We start from the raw sequence: 18905 nt of genomic DNA, 5'->3' as shown, positions 1-18905 counted from the left end.
GGAGACATACCAGGAATCAATCGAAATCCCGAAATTTCATTCTGCCCTCCTTGATTCAGCAACTATTCCCACATATTCCTCAGGGTTTTGATAATTAAAAAATGAACGAATTCCTACAAGTCCTTCAGAATGCAACGTTATCTTCTAAATTCTGATTTCCTGTTTGACCCCCAGGGTCAGGAAGAGTCAGGACTCAGGAGAGTGGGCCTAAGGGGAGCGTCCTCTGAGGTGCAAGGGGGTGTGGGGACTCCTTCAGTCCTTCAAGCCCTCACAGTCTCCCAGGTATCATCATTCCTACTGGCAGGACCCCTTTTTTTAAAGTTCAGTGCTGTGTATCTCACAAAGGGACCCAGACAAATAACACGTTCGGTTGACATCATGATTGAGTTTCTGAGTGCGAACCTCCATCACCTGCCTCACCTGCGGCGGTGCCACTCCTTGAAGGGGCATTTGGAAATACCGACAGAAGTCTAGTTGTCTGGTTGTCCGTAGCCAAGGGCTGCTATGGGTATTTAGTGCCCATTAAACATCCTGTGAAATCATGACTTCAGGGTGAAGTGGGTGCTTTTGGGTTCTCTCAGAACTCATGGGCAATCTTTGGCTGGAATTATGGAACCCCCTTCCTGCCATGGTCATTCTCCTCAAGATGCAAATTCTCAGGAGACCAAGTCTTTTCCTGGGCTCGGAGCCAAGGCATGACAACTGGTGCCTCTCAGTTCCCAAAGGAAAAAGAGGGTTTTCATTACTAAAAGAAGGAAAACACATACTGAGTGGGCACAGAAACGGCAAACAAGCCCATGATTGTCAATATCAGCCAGGCGGTCTTGAATCGGATCACCTGGAGGTGATCAGAATTCTGTCAGTCATACGGGACAGAAACTCAGCTGAAGCCAGTTACACCCTGAGCTTGCACGACTGTGAAATAAATCCCCCTTAGGTTGGGTCTATCTTCATCCATCCTACTGGGTACACGATGGACCCTTTCTCTCTGGAATCTGCTGACAATTCTGGGGTATGTTCTCAATTTATTTCTTTGGTAATTCCTTCTCCTTTGCTGTCTCTGTGCTCTTTGTGGAATTCCTGTAACTTGGATGTTGGGTCCTGAGAATGATCCTTGTATTTTTTTTCTCTTTCCTGTTTTTCCATATGTCGTCTTTTTGCTCTCCTTTATGGGAGATGTCCTTAACTTCACTTTCTAGCCCTTCTGTTGATTTTTAAAGTCTCGTATCATGTACTGGGGCTCTGGGCAGGCTGCCCTAGGAGTATCACAGTGGCACATTGATTATTTTGAGTTAAATTTACATAGGAAGCAGCCAGTTCAAGAAAGATACTCTGACCGTCTTCTGTTCCCTTGAAAATGGGAAATAAACCTCTCAGGGGAAAGATACCCTCCCTGTACCAGGAGGTAGAGAGATGTCCTTACCACCAGAGACAGGGGATAGGGGCTGAGAACTTTGTTACTTTTTACTAATTTACTATTCCAGCCCAAATGATATTTAGAATTCCTTACTAATTTGAAGCTTATGAGCCTAAGTTTTCTTTGTCCTGTCAATTCCTTACAGATTTATGTTTCTATCTCTAAAACATATAAAGGCTGCCTGCCTTGGTCACTTCTTAGGGCTCTTCTCTATGAGACCTCCATACATGTAAATTAAATTTGATTTTCTCCTATTAATCTGTCTCATGTCATTTAACTCTTAGACTGGCCAGAGGAAACTTGAAAGGCAGAGGAAACTTTTTACTCCCCAATATATGCTTTTAATGTCCAGAGCTCTTTGTATTATACCTGTTCCTTTTGATAGCACTCCATTCTTGTTTTGTGTATGTTGAATCTTCTCTTTTTCTGGGATTAGGAGCACTTATATTTCTGAAGTTCTCTTCTCTCTGCCTCACCTCTGATGCCTTGAAATCCTTGTTTCCTGTCTGTTTACTTTGGTCTGTCTTTCATACCAGAGACTTTCCTCTCTGACCTGGTGGTTCCTTGGAGTCTGTTAGAAGCCCTGAGCACTTGGAAGGGGTTGGTCAGCTGTGAACTTCACTAAGAGTTACTGGTTTGGACTGTTTGGAGAGGGTGCTCCACAATGCCTGTGGCCTTGGGAGTGTCCTCTCAAACTCATCAGAGTTTAGTGGGAGATTCTTCTAATCTGCCTGCTGCCAGTACTCTGAGGGATGCAGGTGGGGGAGCCTTAGCTGGGTAGGCATCGGGTCCCTCATCCTCCCTCCTGGAACCCCACTCTTCTGTAGGGGTGAGGGAGGGGTAGCCACCTGTTACACAGAATAGAGAAGGGGCCCTGGGGATGAAACACAGTTTCTTAAATGGCTTCCTGCCAATTCCCCTTATTTAAACTAGCCTCTTACCCTTGAAGACACCTTTCCAAGACACGTGGTCCAGCCCATTCCAGAGACATTTTCATACTCTGCAGAAAAAACTGGCTGGTACTTGGCTTAGCATTTGCATGCTGGGTCCTGCCAGGTCACTGAGAACTGGTCCATCTCTTTTCCTGGTTCTGAGCTTCTGTGCTTACTGACTTCTTATTTTTCTTGTAATTTTATGCCTTAATTAAAAAGAACAAAACCAAACTACTTTACTGTAGTTACAGAGTGTGTCCAGAGGGAGCAAAACTAGACTTTGATGTTCAGGCTGCCTCTTTGCAAAGTTCTCATGCTCTTTCTGCTTCAGGAACTTTAAATGTACTATTCCTTCTGCCCTCCGCCCTTCAGGGGGAAACAGCTTCTCAGTGGCTGGCTTTGCCCCAACACAAACTGTCAGGAGGCCTTCCCTGGCTGCTCCCCTCAGACACACAGCTCCCCGTCAGCAGAATGGACCCACCTGCTCTAAATGTCCTTAGGACTGTGCTGCCCATTCATGATCATAGTTAGCACCAAACATTTGTATAATTAGCTTTTCTCCTGTCTCCCACCAGATCTGACCCTACTGGATGGCTATATTGTCCATCACTGTATCCTTACGACCCAGAACAGGGACTCACACAGTAAGTACTTGATAAATATTTATAGGATTAATGAAAAAAATGAATGCATGAATGGGGTCATTACTTCCAGAAACAAACAGCTTGAAACACTTAAATGCTAGTTTGACATTTTTCTCATCCTTATTTCAAATGTCTTAAGGTACAGTCTTAGGGTAATTCCATTATGCCAGCATAATTTAAATATTAAATATATCCATTCATAGGAAATATGTGGGTGTATCTACCCTATCCCCCAAACTCCAGCAATGCTCTATTGGTGTACCCCACCAAACCACAGGATGTGGTTGGGCAGGACAGGTCTCTTAAATTGCATAAGATGTCCCAGCCAAAAACTCACCATGTAGAGTACATGTGCTCAGACTGTAGAAACTGGTGGGGCAAGCTCCATGTCACACCCCACAGAATACTGACGTGTGGAAAGTACTGCCCCTTAAAACTGTAAGATGCCTAGACACCAACTTTCACCAGGGAAGCTGGTCTATTTCCTAAGGAGAGCACTCTGAGGTCTGCAGTGTTCCTAGCTGTCAGAGAAGCCATGCTCCGTCAGCTGTAGGACTGAGCTGGAGCAATTTCTTTGGAGGAATTGGTAGTGATTCGATGTAATAGTGCACCTCAGTAGTTACATGTGACTCATAAAATGTGTAGCCAGTCCTTAAAGACTCAACACTACTCTTTCCTAATCTTGCTAGCTTGTTTTTGCCACTGATTATGGTGTTGTTTGTTCCATGGTTTGCATGGCATATGAAGGTTCTCCAGAGAAACACAGCCAAGTGGATGTACATAGGTAGAAAGATTTATTTTAAGGAACTGGCTCATGTGATTATGGAGACGAGGCTGCAGGCTGGGCTGCCAGACTGGAGACCCAGGGAAGTTGCAGTTCAAGTACATGGGCCATCTGCTGGCAGACTTCCCTCTCCTTCCCAAGGAGCTCAGTCCTTTTTCATTCAGGTCCTCAACTGATTAGATGAGGCCCACCCACATTATGGACAGTAATCTGCCTTATTCAAAATCTAGTAATTTAAATGTAAATTTCATCTTAAAAATCCCTTCACAGAAATGTCTAGAATGTTTGACCAAACATCTGGGTACTGTGGCCCAGCCAAGTACACACAAAATTACCCATCACCTGTGGTGATTATTGACTTTTGTCAATAATCCTGTGGTTTGGTGGGGTATACCAATAGAGCATTGCTGGAGTTTGGGGGATAGGGTAGATACACCCACATATTTCCTATGAATGGATATTGTGGTGATCATGGGATTTTTGTTTTGGAGACGGCATGAAGAAGAAGGCAATGGATTTCCATTAAGACCTTCCAAAAGACTTGGGAATTGTACTAATGGTAGAGGTTGCAAATGTTCTTGAAAATGTATTTTCGAACTGTGCCTGAGGGCATCCCTTCCAGAACCCATCAGTTGTGTCTGTTTAGCAGCTGGAGGCTTTGAAGACTTCAGTGGCTTTTGCTGTATGCCATCTGGAGCTCTGGGGTCCCACCATGTGCCCAGAGATGAGAAGCTAAGGCGTCTGTTTAGCTTGTCATGCTAAGGCATCTGTTTAGCTTGTCATGGTCTGCCTGTCTTTAGAGCCAGGATATGGTAGCTTGAATGAAGGCCACACAAAGATACCAAGTGGTAACCCCTAGAACTTGTGAATGTAACCTTATTTGGAGACATGACTAAGGATCCTGAGACAGGGAGGTTATTGTGGGTTATCCAGGTTGACCCTAAATGCAATCACGAGAGTCTTTATATGATGGAAGTGGAGGAAGATTTCACACTGCACCCAGAAGAGAGTGTGGAGGGGCAGGCTGAGACTGGAGTGTGCAGCCACAAGCCTAGGGTGGCAGGCAGCCTCCGAGCTGGAGGGAGCATTACTCCTGGAGACCAGGAGAGCCGGTCCTGTGGGTTTCAGCTCACTGGCCTCCAGAGCTGTGAGGATACATCCCTGTCGTTCCAAGCCTCCAACTTTGTAGTAATTTATTTTACAGCAGCGTCAGAAAATTACCCCCCAGGGTCAGAGCAGATAGTGCCCATTCTGCAGGCCACACCAGCCTCAGGCCTTAGCCAGGACCATGGCCAAAGGGCGTCCCTCTTTCCTGGTGGTGCAGTCCTTTCCCTGGCTCTTCACCCCAGCCCACATCGTCCCACCTTGTGCTCCATTCAGCAAGTTATTGAGCAGCTGCAGTGTGCCAGGCGCTGTGCCAAGTACAGAGCAGCAGAGGGCAAGATGTCGAGGAACTCATGAGACTCCTTGGGGCTCAGATCGCCCCCACGGACAGGGCTTGCCTGTGCCCCTGTCCAGCTGTTTAGTAAACTGAAGCCTCTACCAAGTGGCCCGGCCATGTGACCTTCAGGAAATGGGGTGGGTGGAAGCCTGATCTGCCCCATCTCCCTTGGCCTCCACATGGTCACCTGGCTCCATGCTCCCCTTCTGTGCCAGGCAGCACCCTAGTCCTGGTGAAACCCAGGAGCGGCCTGTGGGAGCCCCCTGAGTCCATGGGGTGCCAGGCAGGGAGGCAGCCCTTGTGAGCCCTGAGGGCCACCACCCAGGGCCACCTATCTTTCGTACCACACTCACTGCTCTCCTGAAGGACCAGGGCTTTCCCACCATGAGTGGGAACCTGAGTGATGGTGGCCAGGGGCTCATCAGCATGAACTCAGGCACTGTTATTTTTTTTGTGAGATGACTTTGGAGAGCACAAAAGACTGGCTTCAGGGCCACGCGCAAGACTGAAGAATATTCAGCCTTCTTCTGAGCTGCTTCTAAAGAAGCGGGCGTGTAACAGGGAAGTGGGTGTCCCGCGTGCCCTCTCCCTGTTTCCATGGGGTATGTCAACTGATGGCCAGGAGGGCGCAGGATGGGCTCCTCTGCACCCCGGCTTGCAGCTCTTCACAGGGGAGGGTGTGTCCTTCATCTGACCACGTGAACTGGAGCGATGGGCCCACCTCTCTGTTGCCTTCTTGGGGGTTCTGAACCCCACAGTAGTGGTGCTATAGACCTCTGTGGAAAGTGACTAAGTGGGTCTGTTTTTGCCAGGCCTGGTTCAGTCCTTGCTTCTTGCCATGGAAACAAGATATTGTCCTCTGTGCAAATACCTGAACTTACTCTGGCCTGGCCTCAACCAGCAGAAGGAAACCACGTTTTATCGCTCATGATCTTTCCCTGCAATGACTATCGCCACCACTGTGTGGGAGAGTGGGGTGAGGCAACCGTTCTAGACAGAATGGAGATAAAATGTAGTATTTTTCAGCTAACATTGTGCCCTTTCAATGACTAAATATTTGTGCAGGTACCATAGTAGAATTAAGCAGTCTGCTGTCTTTTTTTTTTAAAAAAGCTTTTAAGTGCTTTCCAAATTGTTTCTATTATAAATTATATCACATTGTAGCTTTGTAGATAGCTTTCTGTCCCTTCTTCATTTTGGATGATAGCAATAATCCAAAGCTACATTTCCAAAATTTGGCCCCAAGTTCTCCCTGAGTTTATATTTTCTTTTTAGACTCCCGATTACCCTTAGCTGTGGTCTGTGTTCCTTTGCACAGGTGCTGTGTTCAGGGTGGAAGCAGCTCTCCTGACTGTCTGGGTGGTTTTCCTCTTTTTTCCTGTTCTCAGCATGTTCTTTGACTTTTTAAACACATCTTTGTACAGCAAATTTCCTCCCAAGTCACTATGTCCCAAGGAATGATGACTCCTGTTTGCCTCCTGATCAGATTTGGGTGAAAAGATGGGAGGTGAATTCCAGAGTTTGGATAGGAGCTCCTATTGGCTAAAGGCCTGTGGTGGGCTCCACCCTTCACCCCCATATCTCCTTTTTCTCTCCAGAACTCCAGAAGCAAGCTATAATCTTTATTCTACATTCAAGGAAGCTAAGAGCGGGGAACCAGTGAGCTCTGAGAATGACTGATTTCCAAAATTAAGCAATATGATACTGACAGTTTTCATTGCTCGCATATGTTCATTCTCCCAAAATTCTACTTCTAAGGGGTTCTCTTCTGACACCCCAAAGAATGTGTTTAGTCACAACAGGCTGCCTTGTTCCCTAATCTAGCAAGACCCTTGTATCAGTTAGCTTTCGCCATAATAATGCTGCGTAACAAGCAGTGAAGAAAAACTTCAGTTATATTAAATAATAACAAGCAATTTTTGCTCATACATCTGGGGTGAGTGAGGCACCCTCGTTGGTGTCTAGTGGGCTCACCCACAAGCTGAGTTCTTTGAGTTGGCTACTGGTCTAGGATTGGCCATGGCTAGATGACTAAGGTAGCTTGATTCTCCTCCACCGGCTGGCTTGGCATGTTGCCATGGTATTTTATGAGAATGAGGGTGCACCGTTAAGCCAGTGCCTTTTGAGTCTCTACTTGCATCATGAAACCCTGGAGCCATGAATGCAAGGAACTCTCTGCATCCTTCCAGAAATAGGAGCATTGGAGATAGGAGGCTCTAGAGCTTCTGGAGCTGTCCCCCTGCATTTTGGGGGACTTGTGTTCACTTGCTTGGGCCAGGAGAAATGGATTTAAAGTGAGTCTCAAAATACTTTCATTTTGAAAGAGTTAGCCTCCTGAATCTAATGCTTGGTTTTGACCCAAAACACACAGTAACAAAGGCTCTGACATTTGCCAATTTTAAGATGATGAAATTAAGAGTTTGGGCTTTGTAATCCCTTGGACCTAAGTTTGAGGTCCAGGCTTCAGTTTCCAACTTGTGTGGCCATTTTCAAATCACCTAACTTCTCTAAGCTTTAGTTTCCCCACACAAAAACAATTACTACCATGCAGAATTTTCATAAGCTCAAATGAAGACGAAGTATACAAAGCAACTGGCACATAAAAGGCACTCAACAAATAGAAGCTATTGAATTCATCTCATCTTAGTTGTGCCAGGAACCCAGGTGAAACTGGCTGATCCTGAAAAACAGGGTTGGGGGTGACATGAACAAATGATGCAGATATCCCAGAGCCACAGCAATCTCATTAGAATGCTATATTCTCTCTATCTCTTGGCTGTAATTTTCACAGCCTGGCTTCATCCTTCAAATTGTTTTCTTCTACACGGGGCTCAAGGTGTGTGAATATCTGAATCAGCCATGACTGTGGGCAGGAAGATGAAACATTCTATTTGACCAGACCTGAGTCATGGGCCTCCTTTTAATGATGCACGTGTGTGTGTGTGTAGCAGGATGACTGACAGACTAACTAGTACTGCAGGGAGCGAGGGTCGGCCAAGTGCTCCCTCGTCTAAAGACCCATCTAAAGGAAGGATGTTCACAGACACACGCGACATGGCCATTACATTATTCTGCTCACCATAGGATGAAACGAGGGAGCATGTAATAATAGTGATGTTATTTGCAATGTACAGCATGTGAATAATGAAGCCATGCTTATAAAAGTTGTGACTGCTACCATAATTCAGATATTTATGTACATGCACATACACACATACATGCGTGTGCACACACGTACATACACACATGCTGCATGGCTTGAAGGAAGGCCAGTCCAGGTAGCAGTGATCTACCTTCAAAGTGGTGATGAAATTTTTATTTTATTTTAATACATCTTTCAATTAAAAAAATTAATATACAATTCTTTAGAGAAATTTTAGGTGTATAGTTTGGGCAGCAAATATGGAGAGTTCCATTACACCCCTGTGTTAGTCTGTTTACGCTGCCATAACAAAATACCACAGGCTGGGTAGCCTAAATGACAGAAATGTATTTCTCAGTTTTGGAAGCTGGAAGCCCAAGATTAAGGTGCTGGCAAATTGGATTCCTGGTAAGAGCCTCCTTCTGGCTGGCAGACAGCTGCCTTCCCACTGTGTCCTCACACCATCTTCTCTCTGTGCAGGTGCAGAGAGAGGTCTCTCATGTCCCTTCCCCTTCTTATAGGGGCACCAATCCCACCAGATAAGAGCCCCACTCTTATGAACTCATTTAACCTCCCTAAGGGCCCCATCTCCAAACATCCTCACATTGGGGATTAGGGCGTTCACATTAGAATTTGGAGGGACACAGTCAGTCCATAAACACCGGCCTCCTGCAGTTTCCTCTATTGTTAGCATCTTGCATTTGTGTGGTATGTTTGCTACAACTGATGAATCAACATGGTGCATTATTATTAACTAAAGTCCATGCTTTATAATTTTGACAAATGCATAATGACGTGTTCACTATTACAATATCATCACCCAAAAAATGCCCCATGCTACACCCGTCTCCATAGTTTTCACTTTTCCAGAATGTCATATGGTTGGAATCATATAGTATGTAGCCTTTCCAGCTTGGCTTCTTTCACTTGGCAATATATGCTTAAAGTGTCTTTTCCTGGCTTGATATCCTTTTTAAAAAAAACCCTGGATAATATCCCATAGACTACATCACCGCAGTTTGTCCATTCATCTACTGAAGGACATCTCGGTTGCTTCCAATTTTTAGCAATTCTAAATAAAGCTGCTATATATATTTGTGTGCAGGTTTTTGTGTGGACATGTTTTCACCTCATCTGGGTAAACACTCAGGAGCATGATTGCTAGGTTATATGGTAAGACCATCTGGCTTTATAAGAGATTGCCAAACTGTCTCTCAGAGCCGTGCCGTTTTGCATTCCCACCAGCAGTGGACAAGCATCCCTCTTGCTCTGCATCCTGTCCAGCACTTGGTGTCAACATGTTGGATTTAGCTGTTCTAATAAGTGTGAAGTGGTATCTCATTGCTGTTTTAATTTACATTTCCCTAATGACTTGATGTGTTGAGCATATTCCCATATGCTAATTTGCCATCTGTACACATTCTTTGTTGAGACCAATTCTTTTGAACTTTTTCAATTAAGTGTAGGATGTGCTGGTAGGCCCACCCCTCCTCTACCACTCATCACAGGTAAGACACCTCCGGAGTTGCTGACTGAGCTGCACACAGGACAGAGCAGACTCTGAGCAGAAGACATTAGTGGCACTGAACGCTCCAGAACTAAGGCTCTAATCAAGGTACGTGGTGACAGGCATCCTTGGGGAAGAAGGACATAAGGCGGCAGGGACACTTTCATGTCCCTGGGGGAGAGGCAAAGAGAAGGCCAACATTTCGGAGGTCTGGTGCAAGAGGTGAATTTAAAAGAAACCTTTGTGTGTCCCAGCACCCACAAACCCTGCATATTGTCTTAGCTGCTGCCTATGGCTCTGGCCAAGGGAAGCAAGCCAGACCACTTTCTCTGCAGGATGCTAGGGAGGAGTCCAAGCTCTACAAAAGTAGGAAGAAAGACCCCTCATATCACCAGACATGGGGGCACCCGTCCTTGGGCTGGATACCATGGGTCTATCACAACAAAAGGGCTTGTGGGTGTTGTTCCCGAGGAAGGAAGCTGGTGAACAAACCATAAATATATGTTTCCTTTTAATCATGTTGTTCACGTCCCTGACTAGATGCTAAGAGGAGTTCACCCCCATCCTGGTAAACCCTGAAAAGCACCAATAGCTCTTGGCACAGAAGAGGAATCTGAAACTCAGCTTGAAAAACAAGCCCAGCTTTGCTCTGCTACCAGGTAATCTAGAACTTGGAAGTTAGGGGGCCTTAGATGCTGGAAGATTAGAGCTTTTTACTGGATGTGCAAATTGGAGAAACATGGGAAAGAAAATGGGCATGGAGTAGACAGATGGGACTTCTGCTGCCTCACTCTGTATAACCTGAGTCAGTGGACTGATGCTCTCTGAGATTCAGATCCAACTGGAACTCCAGAAATAGAAGGGAAATGTCAGTGCCTGCCAGGAAATAACTAGGCCATGAGTCCAAAGTGCCTGGTTCACTGTGATGAACGGCACTGGTAACACTTTCTGCAGGCTTATCAATGAACGTGTGGGGGAATGGGGACTGGGTTGAGGACCTGATGCTATTCTACGATATTAGGAGAGCAGAATGGAAGGAAGGTGAATTGAAACTGTTTTTAAAAATAATTGTAAAAGACAATCAGGAATGCACGTGGCTGATTTGAGAGATACTGGACACAGAAAAAGACCCACTTCCACACTTCAGAAAACAGTTTTAAAATCTATTTTGGGTACACACTTAAATGAAATTAATACCTTTAAAGATGGCTAATTGACTTGGCATTTCAAATTATAGAAAGTAGCAGGGTGGATAAGGGTACCTGAATGTTTGCCTTGGAAAGATAGTAAGTCTAGATTGAAATTGTGTTGAATATATGTATATCAATTAGAGAAGAATTATCATGTTTTAAATGTTGAGTCTTCACTTCCATAAATATAGTATAAGTTTCCTTTTAATCATGTATTTTATGTCCAGGTGTGTTCCTAATAATCCTAGCCATTTTTGTGGCCAGTACGATTGGGATCATTTTTTTTCTATTATGTAATATGTATTAAAGTTAGTTATTTGTGATGCTTGTGAAAGCAGTTAAAAGAACGCACTAAAGTTTTTATCATGTGGCTGAACACAAATCAATATATCTATCATAGATGGATACATATAAGTAGGTAAAAGTACTGGAGAAACTGTGTGGAAGAAACACCCAAACTGGTTCCAGTAGCTGCTCTGGGGTGAGGGGATACAGTACGTAGTTGGGGGAACTTTAGCCTCCCCTCTACTGTGTTAGGAAGGATGAGAAACAAAGAAAAAAGAATCAAAAGCAAATATGACAATCGGTGAGCAGAGGCCAATTCTTGGGGTTGCAACTGTAGGTATTTAAGTTTTCTTTGTGAATTTTGGCTTTTCTTATTTCACCCAACCCCTCTGCATCAGTCAGCTTGGGTAGTTTTCAATTTTTAAACATGTTAATAGGCTTTACCTCTTGGAGAAGTTTCAGGTCTGCAGACAGAATGGGCAGAAACTACAGAGTTTGCATACGCCCCTGCATTCGTCTGTTTAGGCTGCCACAATAAAATACCATAGGTGGGGTGACAGAAATGACAAATGTATTCCTCACAGTTCTGGAGGCTGGGAGTCCAAGAACAAGGTGCTGGCAAATTTAATTCCTGGTAAGAGCCTCCTCCTGCCTGGCAGACAGCTGCCTTCCCACTGTGTCCTCACACCACCTTCTCTCTGTGCAGATGCAGAAAGAGAGGTCTCTGGTGTCCCGTTCTCTTCTTACAGGGGCACCAGTCCCATCAGATCAGGGCTCCACCCTTACGACCTCATTTAACCATCACATCGAGAGTTAGAGCTTCCACATTGGAATTTGGGGGGACACAGTCAGTCCCTAACATCCTAGCCTTTGGCCTCCTAAAACTTAAGTCCTTCTCACACACAAAACACATTCAGCACATCCAACAGCCCCCAAGGTCCCAACCCTCACCAGCATCATTCTGCATGTGTCTGGATGTCGTCTAGACCACGTATGGCTGAGACTGAACGTGTGATCCTCCTGAGGCCACTTCCTCTCCGGCTGTGAGCCTGTAAGCCAGACAACGGATGTGCTCCCAAATGGCAGTGGTGGGACAGGCAGAGGATAGACATTCCTATTCCAAAGGGACAAATCGAAAAGGAAGGGGCGATGGGTCCCAGGCAAGCCTGAAACCTAGCGAGGTGAATCCCACCAGACATAAAGTTGGAGAAGCGCCCTTTTTGTGCTCCGCCTTCCGGCGGGTGGGGGCAGGGTGGCCTGGCCTGCTGAGACCCTGCCCTCCCCGCTCCTCCTCCATCCTGTGCGCAAGGCGGCGTGCTCCAGGGTCACTCCCCCTCCTGAGCACGTGCAGAACGTGTGGCCTGCGAACAGCCTGTCCCATCTGGGATGATCCTAGAAGTCCAACGCCTTCCCTTATTTTGTCTTGTTTCTGCGTCTCTGACCCAGACTGGCAGCCCGTCTTCCTGGCTTCTGCTGAAACAGCTGATAGACTCCGCAGCAGTCTCTTCATGGCATGATTGTCTAGCCTGCCCTCTTGTTCTCTCCAGATGTGCCTTCCTGCTTCTGCAGTGTGGACTGAGCACTTCCCAAATCTGGTTCCTTTTGCTTCACAATTTTTTCGATTTATCACTCTGTTCTCGTGTTTTACTATATGCAGCAGAGATAAACCGTGGCCACACTTCAGCCCTTAGTTTAGAAATTATCTCAGCTAAATACCCAAGCTCATCACATACATGTCCTCCTTTGTACAGAACACTACAGCCCGACTGGGCCATTTCTCTGCCACTATGTAACAAGGTGGCCTTTCCTCCGTTTCTGATAGCATGCTCCTCATGTCTGTCTGAGGCCTCACCAGAAACAGCTCTAACATTAATATTTCTGTTCATGTCTCTAAGGGGATGGACGCTTTCTCCACAGTTCTCCTCCTCCTGAGCCCTCTGCAGGATACCTGCCATGTCCTAGTAAATACCTACACCTACATTCCTGCATAAATGTTGCACCTACAACAGCCCCCTGCAGGCAGCTGGGCTTTCCCAGCACACAGGGCAAAGCTCCTCCAGCCTCCACCCCATCCCCTGCTCCAGAGCCACTTCACAGTTGTAGAGATTGTTGCAGCAGCACCCACTTCTCAGTACCAAAATCTGTCCTGCTCAGCTTGGGCCACCATGACAGATAGCGCAGACTGAGCGGCTTAAACAACAGAAGTTCATTTCTCACATTTCTGAAGGCTGGAGGCCCAGATCAGGGTGTGAGTAGTCTCACTGCGCGCTCTCTCCAAGATGCACTCCGCTGTCTTCACAGTTTCAGAGCAAAAGAGAGAAAGCCAGTTCTTTTGACTTTTGCAAGGGCACTTGTCCCATTCATGGGGCCCCACCCTCGTGATCTCAGCTAATCCAATCACCTCCCACAGGCCCCACCTCCTAACACCATCACAACAGGGGTAGGAGTGCAACGTGAATTTTTGGAAGACAAACATTTATTGTATAAAACAGCTTTCAGGCTTCAACATAGTAATTGGGAGGGAACGTAATTCAGTCCATATTTTAAGTAAAAATATTTTTAAAGAACGAATCTCTCTTAGGTGCCTCTGTGACCAGGTCCTCCGCCTTGATGGATTATATGCGGGGGCCCAATGTGACAACTGTAACTGATGACTATTACCCGGGCACCATCTCCAGCCCCTGCGACGGGGAGCTTATCCTAGGAGATTGCAAGGTGCTTCTTGCCATCCTTTACTGCCTCCTGTTTGTGTTTGGTCTTCTGGGGAACAGCCTGGTCCTCCTGGTGCTTCTCGCCTGCAAGAGGCTGAGGAGCATCACGGACATGTACCTCCTGAACCTGGCTCTGTCTGACCTTCTCTTTGTCTTCTCCTTCCCCTTTCAAACCCACTACCAGCTGGACCAGTGGGTGTTTGGGACAGTGATATGCAAGGTGGTCTCTGGCTTTTATTACATTGGCTTCTTCAGCAGCATGTTCTTTATCATCCTCATGAGTGTAGACAGGTACCTGGCGATCGTCCACGCCATATATGCCATGAAAGTGAGGACAGCGCACACGGGCACAGTCCTGAGCCTGGCCGTGTGGCTGACCGCCACCGCGGCTGCCAGCCCGCTGCTGGTATTTTACCAGGTGGCCCCTGAAGACGACACTGCAGTGCTATGTGTCTTACAGTCAACAGACTTTAAAGTGGAAGATCTTCATCCACTTTGAGATGAATGTCGTGGGCCTGCTGATCCCCTTCTCCATCCTGATGTTTTGCTACATCCGCGTCCTGCAGCAGCTGCACAGATGCCGCAACCACAGCAAGACCAAGGCCATCAGGCTGGTGCTCCTTGTGGTCGCTGCATCTCTCCTCTTCTGGGTCCCCTTCAATGTGGTCCTCCTCCTGACTTCTCTACACAACCTGCACATCCTGGATGGATGTGTCATGAGTCAGCGGCTGATTTATGCCACCCACATCACAGAAACCATTTCCTTCACTCACTGCTGCATAAACCCAGTGATCTACGCTTTTGTGGGCAAGCAGTTCAAGAGACACCTCTTAGAAATATTTCAAAAGAGCTGCAGCCCCATCTTCCTCTACATGGGGAGACAAATCCCCAAGGAGGGCTGGCGAAGGGCATCCTCCCTCCATCAGCCCTGCCCGCATTTCTCCAGCGTGGACTACATTTTGTGAGAAGGCTCCTCAAAGCTGGCCTCTGCCTCCCTCTCCACTCTTCTTCCAGGAGGCAAAAATGATGCATCTCAGAGCCTGAGGCAGGCTGATGGGGCACTTGTAGAAATCTGGTTGCAGACACAAGACTTATTTCATGATATTAAGTGAATTCCTACTATTAATCCCAGCTTTCAAAGACTCGTTACTATTTTCTGGAAAGTCTATATATTTCACTGTTAGGTATAATACCAGCTATATGGAATTTTTCCCTTAGTTTTTGGAGTGTCTTTTTTTATTTTATTATTTTATTTTGGTATTATTAATCTACAATTACATAAAGTGGAGTGTCCTTTATATACCAATTTGAAATTACATCAAATGTCCTTTCCTTGTCTGTGAGGTGATCACATAATTTTCTTCCATTTTTCTGTTACTTTGGTGAACTACATTGATTTTTTATCCTAAATCAACCTGTATTTTCTCTGGGAAATAAATGACCCCTTGGTCACAATCATTTTAATAAATAATTGGCTTCTCTTGAGATTTTTGTATCTCCATTCATGAATATTATCCTGTAATTTTCCTTTCTTATATGTCATGTTTAGGTTTGGCCTCTGGAAGTGTGTTGAAAATTATTCCCTTTTCTACCACTCTCTGAAAGAGTTCATGTAGACTTTTTGGTGTTATTTCCTCCTTAAATGTTTTGTAAAATTCATTAGTGAAGCTGCCTGGGATTTCTCTGTAGGAAGATTTCAGATTATGTATTCAATTTCTTTGGCACATAGAGATGTTTTCTATTTTTGCTTGTGTCAATTTTGGGAAGTTGTGATTTTTAAGGAGTCTTTGCATTTCATGTAAGTTATCAAACATGTAGATTAGCATAAAGTTGTTTTTAGTATCTTCCTATAGTCTTTTTAACACATGGGGATCTGAAATAATGTTTCTTTTCATTCCTGATATTGGTAATTTGTATTTTCTTTCTTTTTTTCCCTGATCAGTCTTATGGAACTTACCAATTTTACTACTCTTTTCAAACAACCAATTTTTGGCCTTATTGATTTTCTGTTTTTGTCTTTTCATTGATGTCTGCTCTTATCTTTATCTTACCTCCTTTTTTTGGTTTCTTTACTATTTTATTCTAGCTTCTTGAAATGGAATCTTAGATGATTGTAAACCTTTGTTCATTTCTGAAAGATGTCTTTAATAAAGCTACAAAATTCCCTCTAAGCACTGCTTTGGCTGCATCCCATACATTCTGATATAATAGAGTTTCACTAATTTTCAATTTATTTTCTTTTTGTGTTGTGAATTCTTCTTTGAATCATGAGTTGTTTAGAGACCAATTTAAAATTTCCAAACATTTGGGGCTTTCTAATTATCTTTATGTCTTAGTTTCTCTAGTAGATTGACTCTACTGTTTTCAGAGAACATACATATACATTCAGATATTTTAAATTTATCGAGAACTGTATTACAACCCAGAGTATGATTTCTTATGGGAAATATGCCATGTGTACTTGAAAAGAATAGTTGTATTGTGCAGTTGTTGATTATAGCTGGTTAATCAGATTGTTCAAGTCTTCTATCTATATATTCTTGCTGATTTTTTTGTGTTTGCTTATTCTATGAGTCACTGAGAGAGGTATATTAAAACCTCTACCAGTAATTGTGAGTTGTCTATTTTTCATTTTAGTTATGTTAATTTTTGCTGTATATATCTTGAAGTGATGTAACTTAGTGCATATAAATATAGGATTGTTATGCCTTTCTATTGAACTGACTCTTTTATCATTATGAACTGTTTCTTTTTCTCCAGTAATACTTCTTGTCTTAATGCTGCTATCCCTAGCATTAATATAACCAAGCCAGCCTTCTTTTGATTACAGTGTTTGTTGTGTCTCTCTATACTCTTACTTTCATAGGTGGCCCATTCTCTGCCAAGGCCCAAGGGGCTGGGGTCATGGCCTCTGCAGGACAGTGCCAGCCACCAGCTTCTCCTGGGTGAGTTATGGCATAGAAGCCTGAGGGACAGGGCAATACCCCTGAAAGACTTGCCCCTAAAAAAACTGCCAAACACTCTGAAAAGATGGTTTTTGTTAACCTAAGGTAAGCCTCCGTTTGTGAGACAGGAAAACCAGAGGAGGGTTATGCTGAGTAAAGATTTCTGCGAAACCATGTTCACTGCAGAACACGTTCTAAGCGCACTGCCAGGAACACTCTCAATATCCAAAAAAATAGGAGAGTGGGTCGGCAGATTGCTATAGGCCCATACAACAGGGGATTGGCTTTATGTAGACATCCAAAATGACGTCTGCTTATTACAAAATCTTAAATGAAGAAAAAGAAACGAAAGGATCAGGTGCTGTATGATTACAATGGTCTTAACAGTGCTCTCTGCCACTCTGCAGAGGGCGTTGGCAGCTGACGGCTCTCAGGGAAGCCTCCCTCTTGGGTCCCGGGGCTGGAGCGAGATGCCTGGGCCAGGCTGCACTGTCCCAGGGCACCTCCACCTAGCGGCCTGTGGGTGGGGGCGGAGAAGGGCTGGCCCAGCCTGCAGGCCTCAAGCAGGCACGGAGCCCTTTGCAGAGCCGCATCTCCACCAGGCTCCTCTCCTCCTCTTGGGTGCTCTCCCAGAGGCCTCCTGAGCCATCATCCCCGAGGCTTCTGCTTCCGGAAGGCCATCCCAAGGCACATCCTGGTCCCATGCACAGAAAATAGACGGGAGACACTGACCTAGAGCGCTGATAGCAGGTGTCTGGAGGGGGAGGGCTAAGGATGTCGTCTTAATTCATCCTTAGACATTTTCAGACTTGTATTTTAAATGAGTGCATATTCATTTTATAAGAAAGATATATACAAACAGAGAGAGGAGAAGGATAGTTTTCCTCTCATAGATTAATTCAATACATGTCACAAAAGAAGAAAGGAACTTATAGGGGGGGGACTCGATAATAAGGGTGAATGTAATAACCACATTGTTTTTCTTGTGAAACCTTCAGAAGAGTGTGTATCAATGATATCTTCATAAAAAAAAAGGAACTTAGGTTGAGTGAATACAAAACATATACAGTGAATACAAAACATACCCACCTCCTCTCACTAAGTGAATCAATAGGTGGGAAGAGAACGTCAAAGACATAGAGGAGAGGGACCAGGAGGTCACAAGAGCCAGAGGACAGGGCCCAGGAAAAGAGCCTGAACTGCACAGGGGGCTCCGTGGGGCCAGGCTGCGGTGTGACCCTGACCCCTCCCGGCCCTGCTCCTCACCGGCCAGGCTTCCGAAGCAGGGAGGGCGGGCTCCTGGGGCCACCCTGCTGAGAGGTGCCTGCCCGGGGCGGGCACCTCTCTGGAGCTGCTGGAGGCCTTCAGGGTGCGGCTGATGTACTCCTTGGCCTTGACTTGCTGGCCCGTGAGCCAGAGGAAGAGGCTGGCATAGTACAGGGCAGTCCCGCTGGCTGTCTGGCGCATTTCCTTCAGGCTGCTCTTGAGCACCGGCACAGCTTCTTGGTCTGTGGATCCAAGAGAAGAAAGAGGACGAGTCAGGGGGAGGAGGTCTGCCTGGTTCTGTGGGAGGCACTGAGGGCCAGGGAGCGGCCTCTGGACACCCTGGGCCCGTTCAACACACTGAGCCCACCACACGCCAGGGCAGGGCCTGGAAACCAGCAAACCCGGTCCCTGTGGTGCCACAGCAGCTGCCTGGGCCTGGATGGGGTTGCTGTCTGAGATTTATCTTTTCTCCTCTGCCCAGTAGTTTGCTGAGCAAAAAGACAAAACCTGAATACCCACACTCAGTCTGCAATCCATTCTGGGTGGGGAAATAGCAGTTTATAGTCTCTTGGAGATCAGGGGTAGAATTGTTTATATTGGCTAGATTATTCTTGGCAAAATCTTGGCCAAGGAAAGCAGGT

General features: G+C 45.6%; 2 protein-coding genes across 12 annotated transcripts in view; one reads left to right on the top strand and one right to left on the bottom strand.

The window, feature by feature from the left end:
• Positions 1-18905, bottom strand: part of CX3CR1 (C-X3-C motif chemokine receptor 1) — a 59214-nt gene that overhangs the window by 38041 nt on the left and 2268 nt on the right. For 10 of the 11 annotated variants that reach the window (XR_012125497.1, XR_012125500.1, XR_012125501.1 and 7 more), the window contains one exon: positions 18265-18506. Coding sequence is in view for 6 of the 11 variants with exons in the window: in XM_073222640.1 (XP_073078741.1) it covers positions 18265-18506 (242 nt within the window). In the remaining 5 variants the exon portion in view is untranslated. Of the gene's footprint in view, positions 1-18264; positions 18507-18783 lie in introns of all 11 variants that reach the window. The other variant, XM_073222644.1, reaches the window with a different exon arrangement.
• CCR8 (C-C motif chemokine receptor 8) lies at positions 8842-17691 on the top strand. The gene is given in 3 exon segments (XM_073222651.1): positions 8842-10526; positions 13924-14485; positions 14487-17691. Coding segments are annotated over 2 exon segments (1065 nt in total). The 5' UTR covers positions 8842-10526; positions 13924-13952; the 3' UTR covers positions 15019-17691.

Source organism: Manis javanica, chromosome 15 (assembly GCF_040802235.1).
Source record: "Manis javanica isolate MJ-LG chromosome 15, MJ_LKY, whole genome shotgun sequence".
Lineage (NCBI taxonomy): Eukaryota > Metazoa > Chordata > Mammalia > Pholidota > Manidae > Manis > Manis javanica.
This window is presented reverse-complemented; position numbering and strand designations above follow the sequence as displayed.